General features: G+C 39.3%; 1 protein-coding gene across 1 annotated transcript in view; it reads left to right on the top strand.

Moving 5' to 3' along the window:
• Positions 1–14691: 14691 nt before the first annotated feature.
• The window catches only part of LOC106636004 (cell adhesion molecule 2-like), a 51184-nt gene continuing 45185 nt past the window's right edge, over positions 14692–20690 (top strand). Inside the window, exon 1 of the mRNA XM_014348229.2 lies at positions 14692–15331. Coding sequence (XP_014203715.2) covers positions 15247–15331 — 85 coding nt within the window. The 5' untranslated portion in view covers positions 14692–15246. The remainder of the gene's footprint in view (positions 15332–20690) is intronic.

Raw genomic sequence — 20690 nt, 5'->3', positions numbered from 1 at the left:
GCAGTATGTATAGCCATACCCTAACTACCCGCAATAGATACTCGAGAGATTCAAAGTTTTGGTAGACCAGTGACTGGATTAACCGGTATAGTTGGGCTAATTTTTTGCTTTACAAAGTAAAGACCGTACCTGATTCATAATTCACATGAAGGTAGAGAATTACAAGTGATTTAAAAAAGCAAAAAAAATATATTTTAAATCAAATCAGTGATGTATCTAATAATGGGAGCATGAATAAAATTAATTAGCCATTCTAAAGTAGAGGAATGTATCGTGAAATCACTGAATAAATTCTTGAATTCCACGTATTATACGGTCAAATTAAGTACATGAAACTTGTCTAAATTTTCAATCCAGTTAATATATAGCTGACAAAAATTTATGTAGAACTTTTTTACTTATGACACTTGCAATCTCCATAAGAAATATAAATCTGTCTCCGCCCTAAGGCAAAATCCATATAATTATCAACTGACGTCTACCATTCCGCTTGAAATCTACAGTCCACAGCACAGTCAGTTATTTTTTTACACAAAAATTGTTCTCATTTAGATTTATAGTTATCGATTAGATTATTTTATAAGTAGATGCTGTCGTGTTGCAGTAAGACAGTTGCTGGTTTGATTATTTCGTAAGTAGATGCAGTCGTGCTCTGGTAAGACAACAAATGCGATTTAATCCATCTGATATTTAAATGCATTACTAAATGTACGCTGTCATGAGTAAGGCGTCAAATACAGTTACTAAATTACTCAAACGACGTGTGGGAAAAAAGGCCGAAGAAAAAAGAAAGAGGAAAAAGGCTTCGCTCGCTCGAGGAGAGAGAACCGGTTGAAAAATTTCCTCGCTCCCGACATTTTCCACCGTCATTCTTCTCTGCGTGCCTATCGACAATTTCGTCGCACAGCGACCCAAATGGGCGAAACGAGGCAGGAAATTTGTGTAAATTCGAAGATCCTCGATGAATTTCCAATGTGCAGCGCCTACACGGACTTTCCAGCCCATCCATCCACACATGGGCATGAATAGGTGGGGATTCGAGAAATCGCACACGTACGGCCCACAGCGACAGCCGGCAGGGCAAATTCATTCCGATGACGAAGTTGAGCTCCATTTTCAAATTTGCACAGCACCACTCCCTCGGTCTCCCTTTTGGCCTCTGGTTTCACCCCCAGAATACCTTATGCGCTTGCACGTACATACATGTACACACGCTGAGGGTACGAAAGCGACCTTAACGCCTAATGACCGCAAGTAGGGTGTGTTGGGGCATTTAATATTTACCAGAGGCCCGTGTTAATGTGTATATATGTGTATGTGTATCTATGTGTGTGCAGCTATACACATAGCAGTTATAAATTTGGTGCGAGCACGCGATCGAGCCACCGCCGACGCTAACTGCACTTTTGCACTAACTTTGACGTCGGATTGTCGTTGCGATGTGTGTGCCTCTGTACCTCCACTTTTACCTTAATCTCCAACGTAGATTATTTGTGAACGTGGATACAAGTACGAGTTTTTAAGGGGAATTTTTTGAATCAAGTAAATACGAAACTTTACAAAGTAAAAAATAACTTTAACTAAAATATAATTCCAGTGTATAGCAATAGTTTTACTTTTAAAATATCACCCATTTGTGGGTGACGTAATTTATTATTAAAAGATAAAATTTTCTGTGGACATTGATATTCCATTACAAATATGGTGTTTTAAATTAAATTTTAAGATCTACGTATTGGTCAATTATGGAGAGCGTTTTTTTCAAGACGTAATCAAATGTTTAATTATTTATTACTAACACGCGTTATCTATCTCTTATAATTTTAATATTGTTTTTTAATTTTATAATAATAAAAATCTGTAATTTCAATACTTTAATATTGCAATATCCTGCTTTATCTGTCGAACTATCTGTATTCACGAAATGAAATTTAATTTTAAAAAAAGTCACTTAGCTCAAAGTACGAACTAATGCTGTTTTTTATATTTACGTGACATCTTCACGCCTAAAATTTATTAAAAATATCATTTTAAATTATTTGATCGTGAAATTTAAAAAAAAAACTTGAATAGCAATCAATAAGTTACATAATACATTGTCAGGCTACAACAAAAGGATTCATCATTACAATAAAAGACAAAACGAATTATTTTGTCACCTACTTGGAAAATAGAAATTTCACCAAGATTGTTCTTTGGCAACATAATTTAGTTATGAAAATTATTTATTTAAAAGGAACGAAAGAGGCAAAGAGTTTGAAAGTAAAAAGAAGCATACTAGTGCATCGTCAAAGGGAAAATGGGAAGAAAAGCCGTAGCGACGAAATTATTTACTGCAGCGTAAACTACCAGCAAGTGCTTTTTCCTTTTTTTGAGAATAATAGAAACGAAAAATTTCACTCTGCAATGTAAAAAAAAAAATTCGTATCAAGAAGAGCTGTTTGTATTGGATGAGTGCTGTTTTAGCTCGTAAAGAAAAAAGTTTTTTACGAAATCGAGAAAGAAAGGGAGGACAAGCTAAAAGCTCTCTTAATGAATATATTATGCACATTTTCTGTTAATTTACATAAAAATGGAATTAACAACGAGACGATGGTAATTACAAAAGTTGTAAAAGTTTTATGGCCATAGTTTTGCATCATTATAGATTTTTTTAATTTATTTTTCATTTTTTCTCATCTAATGTAATTAACTTATACCATACAGATAAAATTGACACAAATAAAGCTTTAAACAAAGTGACTTTAATTTATATAATAATAATTTAAAAAAGGCAAGTTCACACTGTACTGATATCATTAAATAATGACGAAGTGTAACTTAGTACTACTACGCGAGTACACATAAAAGTAGATGAATATCTTGACAACTCGCTCGTTTCAATGGACACGAATCGCATCTATTAACTTGAACTCAGTCCACATGTAAAAGCCCGTATTCGTTATCTTGCCAACTTTAATGTCTCGCTCATTTTTCTCCCATTCAAAGAGTACGTTTCAACCTCATTTTTCAAGAGTGTAGTTAACTAGCGTGATAATGTTAGACTACACAGAAGTGCTTGGAGAAAAAAAATGTAGTTTTCTTTCAAAAGAGCATTTTAATGGATTAGGCATACGACGCGTAATTTTTTCACGTGTATTTTTGTAAAAGAATATTACGATCAAAAGATAAGACTACGTAACCTACTCAGGAAGTAATCGTCATTGGAAAAAATCGGTACCAGATGGCCAATAAACAATCAATTTTCATAATTAGTTTAAGCAAGAAACAACGTGTACATCTAAACTTTCAAGTCCAAATAGTCTCTATTTTGTACTTTACTAATAGGATACTCATAATAAACACGCACTGCAAGCACTTTTCTCTATCAATTTTGCACGAGTGTCGAAAAGGTAACGGAGTAAATCGTATTAGCAAACAAAGTAAATTTCTTGTGAATCTCCTTTCGACGACACTGGCATAGAGACACACGCACATTGCACACATTCGTATAAAATAAAATACCCTGACAATAGCGACATGTGCACTGGAAGTGCTTAGCAGTGAAAGCAGCTTGTACAATACGAGGTACAAAAGAACAAAAGTTTAAGGTAGCTATGTATGCCAACTGCACTAGTCAAATAAGAATCTCGTTTGTTTTGGTACGTTTGTAATTATTTTGATGGAAAACAAAAGGAAAAATAACAATAATTGGTTCGCACTTTCCATTGAGTCTTAGGTTTTAAATATTATTACATTTTTCCATGCATAAAAATTACAACCCTAACATTTTATTTGATCAAAAGACATATCTTGTTCCACAACTCTTAAATTCTGGGATACAATTACCTTGGCTTAAAAAACTGATATCCAAAAATCCCGAACTCACACACTTCGAGGGGGAAGGAGATAAAGTGCCAAGCTGCACATCATTGTAGCGAAAAAAAAAAAAAAAAAAAAAAAAAAAATACAAATAGGGTATTTACATTCGTTAAGAACGAATTGATGTGAAAAGCTCCCTATAGCGAGTGAATATATATCTGTGTAGAGGGAGAAAAGGGTGTATATATTGTATTTATAGAGCTTAGGCTCGAGATAGCGGGAAAATCGAGCGAAAAGTATACTGTGGTAATGGTGAGAAGAGAGGGAGAAAGTATCGGGGGTATAAGTGGAAACTGTCGAGAAAAAAAAAAAAAAAGAGGAGGAGAGATCACGTCGCCTGGGGCTGTAAGAGCTTGAAAAGGGGGAAGGGGGTAGCGAGGGGAGGAATGGAAATGGGAAGGATAACTACGACGAATAAAACGAAACGAAAGGCTCGGATGGAAAAAAGTTTCTTCTTCGAACGAGCATCGCTTTCCTCCCTCTTCTCTGCGCGCTCGTGATGTGCACTTAGAGATCATTTGGGTGCGTGCTGTTGCCCAAGAGTGTGACGAAGAGTATGTACGTACACCTGTGTTTTTCAATGGAGTGTGCGGCCGATGAAGTTTTGCGCGTGAAATCGAGAATTGATTTAATTCGTGAGCTGAAAGTGGGAAATGGAGGATTTCGATGGCAATACCCTGGAATTCGGATGTCTCAGCCGGCTTAACGTCCGAACAAGTGAACCTGGATTGTATACTTATTTTCTTCTTTCTCTTATTTTTGTGGAGTTCCATGCGGAGTACTAGTGACACACACACTTATTGACTTTTTACATTTCTCTGCGCTCCTATTACCAGTGCGAGAAACTCTTTTATTAATAGACGCATGGATTTGAGAGTAGGTACAGATGGTCTATTTTTATCGTGGGGAGTAAGTTGAGCTAGATTATTCGACAGATGCTAGATTCAGACGCAGTATTATTATTTATTTATTTATTTTATTTTTTTTTTTTTTTTTTGCAATTCGTTCGAGGGAGTCAGAATGTTTTTATTTTCCTGGTTTTTTAAGGGTTAAATAGTTTTCAGAACATTGGTATGGCACATAATGGATTATTTACTCCGTCCCATTGTTGGAAAAATAAACGGTGATGGAAAAAATCCTTATCTGTTAAGTCGCACGTCTTGCCAACCGAGTTTTCTTTCGAAAGGGGTTCGTTATTTTTATTCGTGTCCACTTGGACCAAAATGCCTGCGATATTTTGGTACATCTCTTCCGGAGTAGAGGAGGTGAAAAAAAAGGAAAAGTCCAAGAAAAGAGTTGGTACACCGAGGAGATGGGAAATAAAATGCGAATAACTTCACCCGTAGATTTTCCAAGCCAAAACCGAATTCGATTGCATTCGAATTTCAAAAACCCGCTGGCTTGGCGAATATTATTGTGCCTTTTCTCGATCGTATTCTCAAAGAATCGGGGGAATTCCTGATATAAAAGCGTCACTGGGGCTCGACGATAAGAATACGACATAGTATACGAAAAGAATTTTTAAAATAAATTGCATAAAATGACTTGCGCTTCAAAAAAAGTGGCACCTCCATTCTCAAAACATCACATTGTAAATTTGTACAAGGATAGCACAGTAAATAAATAACTCCATCTGTTGAACGCACTAATTTAATGGCAGTAGTATTTTTTATTCTCCTTAAAACCTCTCTTGAAAAAAAAAAAAGTTTTGTCACTAAGCACAAGCCAAGGTGAAAGATACGTCGGATGAAATCGATTACCCTTTGGCGTGCGAACGACCAATTTCACTCCTGATTTCTTCGGTGATTGGTTGTTTCAGTCGGATCCCCTTTACCTGACCGGCTACAACTTCTAACATCAAAATGTACCTTTGACCGAAAAATCCATGTAAATACATTATATCTCCACTCCGCCGGGACAAGAGAGCGAAAAAAAAAAAAAAAAAAAGGTCGTTATGGCAGATTATATACACGTGAAAGCTTAAACGCAGTATCGCGAGCGCAAACGCATTAGGACAAGCCGGGTATTAGTTGAAGGAGAAAAAAAACAAGGGAGTTGGGATATCGGGACGTGTGGGCTATACGCGCTCGGTAAATAAGTAGAAACAAAAAGTAGTTGGGAAATTAGCTCGACCCGCATGCGAGTGAAACAAGCGGGCAAGAGTTAAATAAAAGTGGGTGGGGGAGTGTGTGGGGCCAGGGCCACTTGAGAAGGAAACGAGGGAGCAAGTACGAAAGAGAGAAATGGTGTTTGCTGCTGCAGGTAGTGGACGGTGACGACGACGAGGAGGTGGAGGAGGAAAAATAAAATAATAGAAAGAGGCAGACTCCAGTGCACCCGAACAACGCGCATAAACCAATTTAAATTTTCACCCCCACCTCTTGTTATGTACTTTTGGACATTTTCGGGGGTGCTGCTCTGTTCCCCTTTATTTTCCGGGCTACTCCTCGTTTTTCCTTTTATTTTCACTTGAAAATGGGATCCATTTGCCCGGAACTAGGCTGTGTTGGCGTCTTTGTTTTTTCTACACGAAAGAAGCTGTGCTTTTTTTTCGAGGAATTAGTTTTTACATTTATTGCAATGAGTTACTGCAGTGGAAAACGTAGTATTGGTAGGTAAGTACTGAAATTCATTTGCATGAGAAGAATAATAAATGCGAGAATCGGAGTCAAGTCGGGCGAGGAGTGCATTTGACGGTTTAATAATTATACTAGATATACGCAATATCATCATTGATTTTTCAGACATGCATGTATGCATATGTCAATAATTGGGGTGGAATAAAAATTGTTTTTTTTTTGTTTTTTTTTTTTTACTATTTCAAGAACAGTTATACCTGAAAATAATGCAAAATTTGAATTTTATTTTAATGGTTAAAAAAAAATTTAATAAACAGTGGTGTATTAACGCATGACAATTTAAAGTTTAATGTTGATGTTTTATAGCGAAATAGTCACGTTTACTTCTCGTAAGGTGGAAACAAACAATGAGCAAGTCAAAGCTCCCTAGTCAAAAGAAGATACGTACTACTGTGATGTATACGTACGAAGCTTGAGAAGGCAAGCAAGAACAAAAAAAATGGACGGAAAAAATAGAGGGGTAAAAGGGTATGGATGCTGGTACTCAAATAGTAACATGTAGTTATAAACAATGAAGGGAAGATGAAAAAATAAAAGGCCATGTTTTGAGACATATTTTGTTGATTTTATCGTTTTTTTTTTTTGTATTTGTTTTTTTTTTTTTTTTTTTCATTTATTATTAATTTTTGTTTATTGGGCACGATCATTATAGAGAACGCCTTATATTTTTCTCAAAACTATAAATAACGGCGCTTTATTTTTAGTATCGTGATCTGATCATTAAACTTCATGTAATCCTAAACCAAATATTTAAACGTTTATTTCGTATTTCCTTCTTTTTATCTATAAACTCATATTTACTTATAAAATCAATGAATTTTACTGTAACATACAATTCCGTGGGTTCATTGCGTTAAACATCTTTCGTATCAACTGAAGAAAATCGTAAAACGTACTTGTCGTGATTAATTCCAATATAAAATTTGTCCAATCAAAATCATTGTTGTTTAAAATGTCCAATCCATTGAACAGTGAACGAGAAAATTGAAGAACCGCCGTACCGTTTAATCCACTAGGGATTCGAAAAAGCTTACTTTCATCAGTTCTCTCTTTAAAAACAAAACAAAAAGTAATTTGACAATTAGTACGAAATAGGGCACTTACGGGAGAGACAGGAAATATTCGTACGTCCAGTGCAAAACTACGGAGCTGAAGCAGAAGCAAGGAAGAAAAGAAAAAGCGGCCTCCAACGCAAAAGCCCCACATCCGTGCATCCCATCGACATGCTTCATCGGAATTCAAGCGCCGTCCACGTACGTACAGATTCGCGGTACACGGGCCATAAAAGAGAGAAGACTGAAAAAAAAAAAAAAAAATACCATGGAGAATACGGAGGGGTAGAAATCTTGGTTTCGGAAATTTTTCCAGGCCAGTAGTTTTGGACATTTTCTCCAGCCCCCGAGACTTTTTCCTCGAAACGCGTGTCCAATAGCGGCGAAAGTATGCGACACAAGTGCATTAGAGGCGCGTGTACCCACACTTTTGGATGGAGCAAAACGCAAGAAGCGGAACAGGGTTGAAAGAAAAAATGCAAGAGCTCGAGAGGCTCTGCCGCGCTTTTGGAACAATTGACGCGGAAAAGCGGGGATGGTGGGCGCGGAGAAAAATAATAAAAGAAAAAGAGACGCCGGAGGAGAAGAGATAAGTTGGCTGGCGAAGCTGGAAAGAAGCGGAGGAATAAAAAAAAGGAGAGTACCCTGACAACGGAGCTGTTGGAGGAGAAGAGGCGGATGAGCACTCGGGTGCGGATGAATTCAGACCAGAGAAGATGAGGGGGAGGGTTATGAATACAGAAGATACGAGGGTGGGAAAATATACATACGCGAGGGCGCATCGATATCTGGGTTTCCGGGACTCTGTTGAGCTGCCGATTTTTTTTCATTGCCGTGATTTTTCAAGCTCACCGGGATTTTAGATTTTCGATTGAGCATGTGTTTTTGCCTCGAGGGCGAGAAAATTGCGGAAGAGGGACTGTACTGGCGTACACATTTATAAAGGTACGTGTGATTTTATGAAGGATTCGTCTCTCTTTTTCAGTGTCGTAGATTACATTTTTCTTGTATCGCGAATGACAATCTATTTGTTCTCTTTTTCGCTTCGAGAAGGATTAAAGGACAAACGACGAGGGAGAGAGAAAAAAATAGCGCAGGTGGGGAGCTGAATTTTGATTCGGGACGATTTTTCTCGGGGAGGAGCTTTTCTATGCTCGACGGGAACACGCGCGTGCAAACGAACGATCGAACGTCAGTTGGATGCTCATCGATAATTCGAAAACTTTAGCACTGACGTGCGTACGTGCGCTCGCGGCTAGCGTTTCAGATAACTTGTCAGTGCTTGCGAAGCGAGTGATGGCTTTTTATTTTTTGGAGTAATCAATTTTTTTTTTTTTACTTTTCAAGCAAAACAACACGTTACAGCTCTTCTCGAAAATCAAGAATGTGAAAGTGTGATCGTTTTCGATGTAGGTATTGGATGAATTAATCTACAATGAAATAATGTTCACAAAGAGATCCAAAAAATTTTCTGAAAAATTCTTCCGCGTGAATGATTTTATTCTCACGTTTCATCTATTTATAAAAACTTTTCTTTTAAAAAAAAGTTATGGTGTATTTTTGTCATGTACTCTGGTTCACTCCAATGAGAAACAATCTTGCTTAAGTTAGTTTTTTAAACGTACGTAATGATATTCATTAAAATCCCATCAACAAGCACTTGCTTGTACCAATAGTGGCAGACGTAAGATATAAAATGCGCTAGTAAAACTTGTATAAAATCTCAGCCCTAAAAAATTTTTGCCCAAAAGCCGGCAAGTCCTGTAAATTTTCTTTACACTCCGGCTCAACAAGGACAAAGTTCCAAAAGTCCTCTGATCTGCAAGTTTTCTCGTAAACCTTAAATTCATCTTCCAGCACTTACTCGAAAGATTAAGTAGTTCAAGCCTAGATTTGATCAGACAAAGTTAATATCACGGCCAATCTTTGCAACTACATAAATCAGTTTTCGATATCATCGGTTTTCTCCTTATTTTCCTAACCCTGTTAACATCTCCTGGCATAAACTTTGTTAAATACGTTCAGTTACATATAACGAAAATTACCAGCTCTTCTGTATACTGTACTTTTCAAACGACAGCTTCATTCTTCGTGCTTTTTAAACAACATAAAACTTATACGTCATTCGATCCTAGATATCACCTCCAACGTACTTGACGTAAAAAGTTACTCCAACAACAACAGAATCACTTATTTTATTTTTTGAAAATTCTCCCAAAAGAAAACCCTTTCGGAAAAATTGCTCGATTAATAAATTTTTAGTGAATTCGGCACGCTTTGCATTTTAGAGCAACGTTTTATTACAACCATCCACTTCGCTCACAGCTGCAAAAAAAAAAAAAAAAGAAAAAGAATAAACGCGCAGAGGTACAACTCTCGCGGGCTTTTGCGTTTTGATCTACACTTCGGGCATCCTGCCCCGCTCGCTCATAAAGAAAAAGCTGGCAGTTGTTTTACAGATGCTGATTAGAGCTGGCTCCTCTAATAAAATCTTCAAAAAGAACGTCCAACCGTGCAGAATATTTTTATTCTCACCGTTCTCATCTATGTAATAGAGCAAAAAAGAAAAACACCTTATAAATACGACCTGCATGGAAATGCAGAAAAATATATGTACATCGCTCTCGACTCTTCTTTTTTGAACAGAAGAAAAAAAAATGGAGCTAGGGAGCGTATCGTCCCTCCGCGATGTAGCCCGGGGTATTGTTTCTTCCATGTATGCGTAGTTGTGTCGTGTGCAATTGCGCCACTTGAGGCCAAAGTCAACAACCACGCGCTTGAGAAGAGAAAACATTTCTCCCGCAATAAAAATATAAGCACCTTTGCGGTACGTACCGCAATAAAACAAAAGGTCCTTTTTCTGACCTATCGAGAACTCTTTTTATGCTCATAATTGAGGGTCCTTTCAGATATTCGAGTGGCAAAAGTGTGCGATGTAACCAAGTACCAGTATAGCCAAGGTAAGATGGAATGAAAAATGGTTACCAACATTCCTCTGCAGAGCAGGGGATGATAATGGAAGGGGAGGTAGGGAAAAAAGGAGAAGAGAAAGAATTAAAAGTAGACGATGGAGGAGCAAGAAAAAGAAGGACCTATAAGAATTACGGCGGTATAAAGGAGCGAAACAAAGGCGGTGGAATCGTCGTTGGAATTAAGGGGGTGTTACGTAAGTCGACGTGGGCGAGTAAAAGGGGTCGGGGGATGATAAATACAGAGATAAAGGAGGAAGAGGAAAAATAAAATGAAACAGCAGCGGCGCCGCGCTTGGGTAACGCAGTAGCAGGAAGAGAACGGAGGTATGGAGGAGGGAAAAAAAAAAAAAGAGTCAAGACAGAAACTAAGACGTAGCGTGGCAAAGAGCGAAGGGCGAGAGTTGGCTACGGGTGCGGGAAAAAGATGCGCTTGGGAGGAAAAAAAGAGCGCGGAACAAAAGAAAAACTTTCGCGAAATGAGTCGGAGACGTTGGGGAGGATGGGGGGGGGAGAAAAAGTTGCGTTTTTGCGACTACTGTGCTCTTTCTGCAGTATCAGTGCAGCAGCGGAGGGGGGAAGAGGAGAAGGGGAGAGACGGGAAGGTGGGGAATAACAGGGGGCCACAGGTGCACTACTTTTGGGCTTGGGATAAAAAGGCTCTTGCTCTCGCCATATCCGCGTACGTATATTCCTACATGTTGTACAAGAGACAAGATAAAAGCTAAATTTTCAATGCAATATCTCGAGCGAGGATAAGAGGACAAGGGTACCTCTGGTAGTGCGATCGAAGGATTATATTTATCTTCCATCAAATACTCGTTCATTATTTTAAAAATAGTACCTGCATCTTCATTTTTTTTTCTCTCAATCATTTCATCAACATTTCTTTTTGAAAAATCGTTGTGATGATAAAACACGCGTGCAAGATAGAGAAAGTTGAAGAAAAAAAATTTAGGATGGATAAAGGTCAATTAAAAAGGCAAGAAACTCAAGGACTAATTAGAAATTTAGCTGATCTCGTTTGTCAACTCGATCGTAAGGAATGAGTTTTCTTCATGAATTATTGCTCTCTTCAAATTGACTCGAATAAATGAAAATTGCGTCTCCAAGTGCAGCGATATCGGTGCATATTTCGTAAAATTGTTGTACAAGTGAATTTCAGGAAATAAACGAAGTCATCTTGAAAACTTTATTTCTTGTGCGAAATGAGTATAGTCACTGGTCCAGACTTTGTCAGGCAGCGTTTCGGAAAATTGTTTGAAATCTCGGAGAAAACAAGAATCCTTGAATGCAAAGTGTGAAGAACAGAGGAAAACTTTGAAAGCTGGGGGTCAAGAGGCATGTAGAAGGGACTCGAGAGAAATGGAGCGTGAAAAATGCGAGGAAAATTTTGGATGGAAAAAGAAGGGAAATGCAAAGAAAGAAGGGAAAAAAACGAAGCGGAAGGGACGAAAAGTTAGCCCGTCCTCCTCTCTTTTCCCTTATCAAGTAATTGACCAATTTTAAACTTTTTCCGACGGCTCTCTTGGCTCCGAATGTCATCATTACCAAAGGGAACGAGCAGTTTGGGAAATTAAATTAAGCTCGGACGCGTGCACTCTAGCATGTAACGTCCCTTATTAGCAGCTTCGTTTAACCACTCGTTTCACGTGGAATTGATTTTAACGCCCTACTTTGGTATCACGCCATACTTCTTCTCATCTAAACAAGCTTACGATTTTTTTAATATCCCCACGGTGGTGATGGTCTAGCGTTTTTCAAACAACTTGCTTATTCACGATTATCCGGTTGTAATAGGAAAGAAGCACAAAAATGGGAAAAAAATTTAGTGCAAAAAAACACCCGCTCATTACGAAACTCACGAATTAGGTTCCAAGGGCTGTACGAGAGACGTTCGGACACACAGTTATCCTATACTGCTAGAGAGAAAAAAAAGATTCGTAGTAATACACTGCGAAAGAATAATGGGAAGTAGATCGCCAATATTATCAAACGCGTCAAGGCTCCTAAACAAACCATTATAAATTTCAACACTGCCTGCACTATTAAAAGCAGCGTATCCGTAAAAACAGAGCCACGAAGGGACCTGTTGAAGAAAAGTTTACGTGGGTTTTGAAAGGAATAACATCCGCGCGTGAGCCTCACGAGACGAAAGCGAGAATTGTAACACGCCGCAACGAGTGCAAAACCACAACAGTGGTGGAGGAAAAGCCCGTGGAGTTACTAAAATAGACTCAAAGTGCTGTTCGGTGCCGAGTCAGAGGGAGGAGGCTCGTATATATACCCTCTTGAGCTTCTAAAGCTGGGAAGAGGTCCCTTACGTGTATGTGTACGCCGTCAACGGCGTGCATTGTAGCTAGAGGAGAGAACGGAGAAGACAAAAGGAAGCCTTTGAGGAGGGTGCTGTTTCAATAGAAAGGCTCGGTGAGATTTTTCGCGTGTGACGCACAGTGGTGGTGATGGTCTATTAACGAAAACTACGGGGAGCTACGAAGCGTCTACTGCCTTCGCGTCGTTGCGGGTGTTTTCGGTTTATTATTTCAAAAGAAAACGCCAGGAGTGCTTTTTTCGTCTAACAGAAAAAAAACCGAGCTCTCTCTCGAGCCTAAAAAAGGGAAAAAAAATCCTTGAAATCTAAAGAGGCGAGTTAGTGGCGCAAGAAAATACATACGCTTAGTGGCACTTGAAAGGCTCACGACTATACGTCTACGTAGTGCGACGCAAGCACGTCAATTAACACGTTTTTTGGTTTTTAATTGCACCACTACGACGACAAGCTCACCCCAGGGCCCTCGTAATTTTACGTTGAAAATCAAAAGTGTCGAGCCACCACACACACAAGCCACTTTGACGTAGCTCCGTTGTACACGGACAAGAAAAATGTCCTACTTTCAACTGTTCTACTCGTGAATTTCGTGCTAAAGAAAAAAAAGGACCAGAATAACTTGGACGTGCGAATGAATATTGGAACCATCCCGTCCCATTGAGAAACTTATTACTGCATGCGGGTTTAATCCAAATCCAGCGTCAAAGTTCGCTACCGATGCAGGTACAAAATCGTGCAATTGAAGTACGCCAATGGATAGAATCTCACGTCAACTTGGGAGCATACCGATCGACACCCACCAGTCACCTCCTTTGAGAGTCACTCTAGAATATGAGGTCTAAAAAAAAATGATCTGTGGAGAAAGAAAAAACAAAAAGCAGGTGTCTCAAAAAATATTTCATCATGAGAAAAAAAAAGTGGAAAAGGTCAACGTGTAATCCGACGATCGAATCAGCGAATCCGAGTGATCCACCAGAGCGGAAAAGCCTAGCTTGATTTAATTTTCATTAATTTGGAATTCAGTTTATACATGAAATATTCATTGCGTAACAAGTGGCCGTAGCACCGTGACACCTGAGACCTATTTGCCCTCTTCTACAACTGTATCAACCTCCGACGTGCAGTAAGGCACGTATAGCGATTCTACTGCACACGACGAACCAGAAATTTTAACCAGCAACCAACACACTTTGATTTTTTTTTTTTTTTTGTGCTTACCAGCAACATATTTATCATGCCTTATAGCTTCAAACAATGCCTCGAACAAACAAACATGTTCGCTATCGAACGTAGCTCACAGTTCTGCATCTATGAAAAACAATACTCGTGTGTACGCCCATACAAGAGAGGTAAAGAAATCTCAATTTCTCATCCGTTTTTGAAGGCAATAAAAAACAGTAGCAAATTGCACACGTGGATTGAAAGAGCACATTGGGAGCGGCAGCACAGCACCACCGACCGCGTGCGCCACAACAGATCCCCAAGCAAGAAACACCATTGCGTCGACTGCCAATGAATGGGGGAGAGGTGGAGAGGAATACGCACAGAGAGATAGTTATATCCATAGGTGGGTATATAGATGTACAGGACGGGGGTAGGGGGCCGTGGATCCTCAGCGCAAACTCAGAGAGCCCCAGCCGAGCAACGGGTGGTAGGGACAGTGGAAATAGCACCACAAGGAGCCACTTCCTCCCCTCATCTACTCCCTCTACTGATACACGAGACGCGAGTAGAAGGGAGGGGGGAAGGCTTGCGCTCTCTCTCTCTCTCTAGCTTGTGCAACGAAGGAGCTTCCGGAGGGCTGGGGATGGGGCTCCTGCCGCAGTCTTTGCCGGTGGCTTTCCGCTTGAGGTGGTGGTTGCCCGCGCACGGATCACTGCAATCACGCGCGCTGTCACCCCTTCTTGTCGCATTTCGTTTATTTCGTTGACCACGTTGAAGTAATGTGCTAGTGCGCGTAACAATAGTTATAGTGTCATTAAAAAATAAGGAGAGCGTGAAAAGGGATTTTGACGATCGATAGCCATTTGGTCCTGGTATGTCTGACCATACGCTGACTTTTACTACTGGCGCTCAGTTGAGCGCGTTGATCGCTCTACGGTGAGCGGCATCAATCGTAGGCTCATACGTTTTCTTTTAATACTCATCGTATTATAATAAATTATGTATTCGTATGCGATGAACCCATCAGAGATATAATATACTACAGTGCTGGAAAGTGGTGAGTGGTACGTGATGATGTGTAAAGTGTTTCGCAGTGTTGGAGAGGTAACGCTATTCAAGTGTGTAAGCGCGATTGGATTAGTTGTCAGGATGATTGGACAGCTGTTGTAATAATAGTAAAAGACAACGACGACGACTTGAGGGAATAGAGACGATAAGCATAAGCAGAAGAAATGAAGAGCGACGTTGACCCGAACGGCGCGAGGAGGGAACGGCTATCGTCGCTACAATTGGTGCTTTGCGCTACGTGGCTCTTAGGTTTGTATTAAACAGAATTTGGGCTGTGAAACAATTTTCATGGTAGCTCTTTCTCTCTCTCTCTCTCTCTCTCTCTCTCTCTCTCTCTCTTTGTGTGTGCGTGCGAAAATGTGCGTTTCAAAGGGAAGTATTATACGATCCCTTAGACAGCAGTACTTTGTCAGTTTTCCACTTGACTTGTAAAATAAAAATACAAATGAAAGAAAATAAAATTAATGGAGAATCGTAGAAAAACCATAACAATCAATGAGGTATATTCAATTCCGTGTATTACATATGTATGAAACTTTTTCTCTGGTCAAAAATATGCTAGCCATGCCGTAAACATCAAAATTTAGCCGCTTGTTTTCGTATCTGTATTGTTGGGCTGTGTTGTTGTTGTTATCACCGTTATTATACGCTACGAGAGCTCGATGTGGATGATCCATCCGTAATTACGACAAATCAAGCCGGATGAGTGCCGTCACTCATGAGCTTTTGTTACGATGCCTGTATGTATGTATTTGTGTACACAGGAAACGTTACCTTGACTAGAACCACTCAATCTCCATCTCTCTCTCTCTCTCTCTCTCTCTCTCACCATCTTCCTGTAATACATTTCTCTTTGTTCTAGTGTTCTAGCGCGTGGAAGATCCTTTGTGTACAAGATTATAAAAATTGCATCAGTACTATCTGTTTAGTTCGACAAATGTAAATGGGTATGGTTGTTTTGAAGCATAACGATCCCTACAAGAGCCTTGTGTTTCTATCAAAGCAAAAAGTGTAACTGTACATTGATCGAATACTTTTTGTAAGAAACAGAGTCTTTAAGACTAAAAAATTTCAGATATAAACAATTCACACTTTTTCTTACAAATTACTAAAATCGTTTGAAATTATCAAAACTTCGTTTTACAGTACTTTTAATATTCATACGTGCACGATTAACACGATTCTTTTTAGTGATGAGCATCAGGCGTTTCTTGCATACAAAATCGTCTAATCATTATCAAAAGTTTAGCAACACGTTCAAGGAAATTATTATCTTGAACGATTTTTTTTCAAAATAAGTACATTACATAAATTATAAGGCCTAATTATCAATATTATTCAAAAATATCATACCCCTTTTGCGTTATCGGTAAGGAACCAATAGATTTTAAATCGCTTCTGTTCCTGTAGCTAAACATACACCTAACTCGTAATTTGTTCATGTTTTGCGATACATATTTTTATAATGTTTTATTCCTGCGTAATTTTAGTAATCGGTAGTGGATCTGCATACGAAGTAAAAAGCAGACCAAAAGAAAACATCGAGGAGAAGTTTCATAAAGAGTGTATGTCGAAAAATTAAATAATGTTATATTCGGAGTCCTCTCGAGTCATTCTGGCGTATTTCGAGTTTCTACTATGAAAACGAGATTTCTATTTCGAACGTAGGCGACAAAAAGAGGCTCGTACACGCAACAACAGATGCGTTCGTTAATTAACGTGGGTTGCCACTGCGACTAAAGTCTTGCAAGGAAAGAAAGTACTCGTATAATTACCGTAAACTGCGTTTGGAAAAAATTGTATTTCCTACCAAACCCACCGTCCGACTAATGATCGACGCCGAATCACGAACACGCGTTTCTCTTTCCGAATCCGGTTTTCAGTCTAGTAACTTCTTAAATTAAAAAAGCACTAGACATTCACCTCGCGTCTTTGTAGGTCAAGTGCGCCAAAGAGGGCAGGAAGGCTGAAAGAAAGTGGGTCCAACAGAACAAAATATTATACAAAGCTCCTTTCGACTGGCCGAATCGAGAAGTTTTTGGCCCTTCGATTCCACCCCTTTGATCCCAACGAGCCTGTTGGCGGCATGATATCGGGGCAGCGTTTCTCCGATGAGTCCACGCATTTCTCAAGTTATACCGTTACCTGATGATAAATTTCATTAAACTACACGTGTAAACACAGATGCGGGGGACAAACAATTACAGCATACTGTGCAGCCCTTAAACTTCACCACAACTCCCCCGCTGGTGGCTAACTTGGGTTCGTTTGTGAATGATGTATGCGAGATCCGTGGCTTGGCTCACGTGACTAATAACACACCCTTTGCCAGCCATGTAAATGTAAATGAGCTTTGATATTATTGTTTGCCAAGTATTTTTACTACAAACTTGTACAATTTATTGTCTGGGGTGCGCAGCAAACGATGAGCCAAGAGACTCATGATTGACTCGCGATTTTTCAGTGGTCTGTTGCGATACATGGTATCTGAAATTATAACAATTAGTTATTCTCATCCGTGTATTTCCTTCGTTCCGGTACGAAGGCAAGTATGCGTGTAAACACATGTACATTTGGATCCCCTTGTATCCAACAAGCGCTGCGTGCCAGCATCAACAACGGCGCGCATTTTACAACTGGCCCACCCCTCGTTTTCCCCCAAAGTTACCTCTAGGAAATTTCAGGCCTCGTTATCTGATTTGCCGGCGTGTCGGCAGCTCTCGCCCCTCCTCCCCCACCTTGTTACCATACCCCTGGAAAGTTCGTAGGCTCACACATGTGTGTGCACACATCATAAATACACGCGCACATATATATATATATATATATACACTGGCTGCACGCTTGTGCACACAAACAATTACTTATACTCGAGCCAGGCTGTATAGGCTTAGGATCTTATGTGCAGACACATGTGCCTACGTAATGGCGGGTAAGGGGTTTGCTTCCATGCATACAGGTGACCCCAACGCGGCATCGTAGTAATTTACGTACGGAGAACTAGTTGTTGGTGTATAAGCATGTTTCAACCCCCCGAAAGTTTAATATTGATGCCTCGGTTTGGTTGTGCGTATCATGTTTGTTGATACGCGGGTGCGTTTCTGGTGCGTATGATCGGATGACTTCCAAGTGAGATACGTAGAAAACTGATGACGTACGTATAATTTGACCAAGGCTATTATGATAGGTATTCGCTGAGATGTGCATTACAAGTATTACATCTTCGTTGAGGAAACGCAGCATCTTTCGATTGGACATAGTTGACATCGATGGACTCAGGAGGATGGTTTGAACACGTATATACATATATACGCATAGCTAAAATTTTATTAAATATTGATCGCTCCCGGTATTATTTTTGAAATAAAATGAGAATCCACGTTTTGTGCGATAAATAATCATCCGTGAATGTCTTTTTTATAATTCATAAAAATTTAATAGCATGAAATTTCTGCAATTAACGAGTGCAGGGTACTATACTTCATAGGGATGCAGTTAACGGGATACTTATCAGTCGTGCAACGGCAGTGCCGTCAGATGAATAACAGGGGAGGAGGGTAGGCGAACACGAGTCACAGGGAGAAGATAAGATCTTGAATTGTAAATTTTTATTTTCTTAAATACTCAGCCTCGCCGCTCGTATAATCTGCAAAGTGTTCTTGTATAAGGCGTTCAGGGGAGAAAGGGAGCAAGAGACTATTTCTCAGGGGGAATTTTAATACGAAAACTTTGTCCACGGTTTACCAGACTTTTTATGATCTCGTTTTCGCTGAATACGTTATAAAGTCAAGCCCTATTGAAAATAAAAAAAAGTCACGCATTTTTCCGTGCACAATACTTGAGCTTCCGGTCGCTTGGAATACAAAAAAAAATTTTTTTTTTTTTTTTTGCACTTTTCAAAGTTATATTGAGTTTTCATGCGGCAAGCAAGAATCTTCCTCTTCTTCCAAGTTTGGGAATTCAGCGATCGTTGTGTATTCTAGCTCTTTATGCTTGGAGTGAGTTTTTTTTTTTTTCATACGTATATAAATATAAATTAACCACACCTTTTTCCACCCCCACAAAACTAACAAGACTTTATGTGTGTACGTTAAATTCATGATTTTTTTTTATTTTTCAAAATAACGAATATTTTTAATGGGATCTCGTATCAATAAGAAAATATACCGTGACGACCATAGTATCGATGCATTTCCTGACTCGATAAAACTCATTTAGAAAAGTCATGTGCATCTGAATCTTTCGTATCGGAATACAGGTTGACTTCATTTACAACTGACAGGCAGCACCTTCGATACATAAATATCCCCGTTTATTCAATAAAATCGGCTCAGTCGAGCATACACGTTTTATCGAGCTTTATTTTCTGTATCCGACATGTGATACGACGAAAGATTGAAATCGGAAAATTGATGTAAATAAGCAATAGTGGAACATGAAAATTGCACGTCTCGTTGCTTATTGAAAAAGCCGAGCGTCCACATTCTGCTCATCGTGACGCATAAAACTATTTTCCGATCAATTAAATTTTATTTTTACAAACCCCATTTCATTTGTCACACAATATCGTATAACTTCACACTTTCCGAATGAAGGAAAAAAACCACGATAATCCCCAACTTCCAAATCTCCTTATCAACTTTCCCGAAACTCTCTTACTGTACAGCCCCACGATCTCGATATCCCCGCTAATCCCATACGGTGCTCTCAACACCTTCGTAACTCCCCTTCGATCGAAACTAACTGAAAGTACCCCCCCTACGAACACAAACGCGTTCTTCATCCACGTCAACCAGATTCCATCCCTCCACGTACTACTCGCGTAGCCCTATATGAGCAACCTCCAGCGCAGCAAGCTTTTTCACGGTCTTTTAATCCTCATTAGGAGCCAATTAAGCTCCCTCCCGCTCCATGTTCGGCCGGCCAGAAACAAGTGGCTCATCCACATTCTGTACCATATTCTCGTCAATCCTACCCTGTACTAAAATCCGCTACATTTATTTTCGCGCACGTATGAGTTTCTTTAGTCACGTGGATCGGTGAAAGTGATTATTCATCGGAGCTTTTTTCATCAAAATACCGATATCAGCTTCCATTTGAGTACAAGAGCATTATATGTATTATGCACGCGATCGATGGTGTATGCTCGCGAGAGGATCACGTAGAGATGCGAGCTCGTACGTATGCGTGACTGCCTCGGGATTGCGCAAAGAAATGGGTCGATATTAGTTATGTCTTGGCATAGTCGCTCTCGCAATGTACGACGAGTGTATACGACTGGCAACGTAATAATATCCGCACTCTTTTTTCACTGATACGTTCGAGGAAGGTATTACTCATTGTAACTGATGAAAAAACTCTGGTTTGCCGTTTCCTACGACTTTTGGAAATACCTCATCGTTTTTGACTTTGTACATACACGAGTCTCATACATAAAATTTTACATCTTGAAAAAAAAAAAAAAAAAAAAAAAAAAAAAAGTAAAGAAAAATAGAAGAGCTAACAAAATAAAATTGTTTAAAAGAGCTAACAAAATGCGCAGTATGATTTTGTGTGAGTTTTATAAGTTTCAAACCAGAAACTAAATAATAAGCTCTGATACACAAAA

This window comes from Copidosoma floridanum, unplaced genomic scaffold, assembly GCF_036245765.1.
Source record: "Copidosoma floridanum isolate Cflo_tuat_1 unplaced genomic scaffold, Cflo_Japanese_pri ptg000014l, whole genome shotgun sequence".
NCBI classification, from domain to species: domain Eukaryota; kingdom Metazoa; phylum Arthropoda; class Insecta; order Hymenoptera; family Encyrtidae; genus Copidosoma; species Copidosoma floridanum.
Note: the sequence above shows the minus strand (reverse complement) of the source record. Positions and strands in the feature narration are given on the sequence as shown.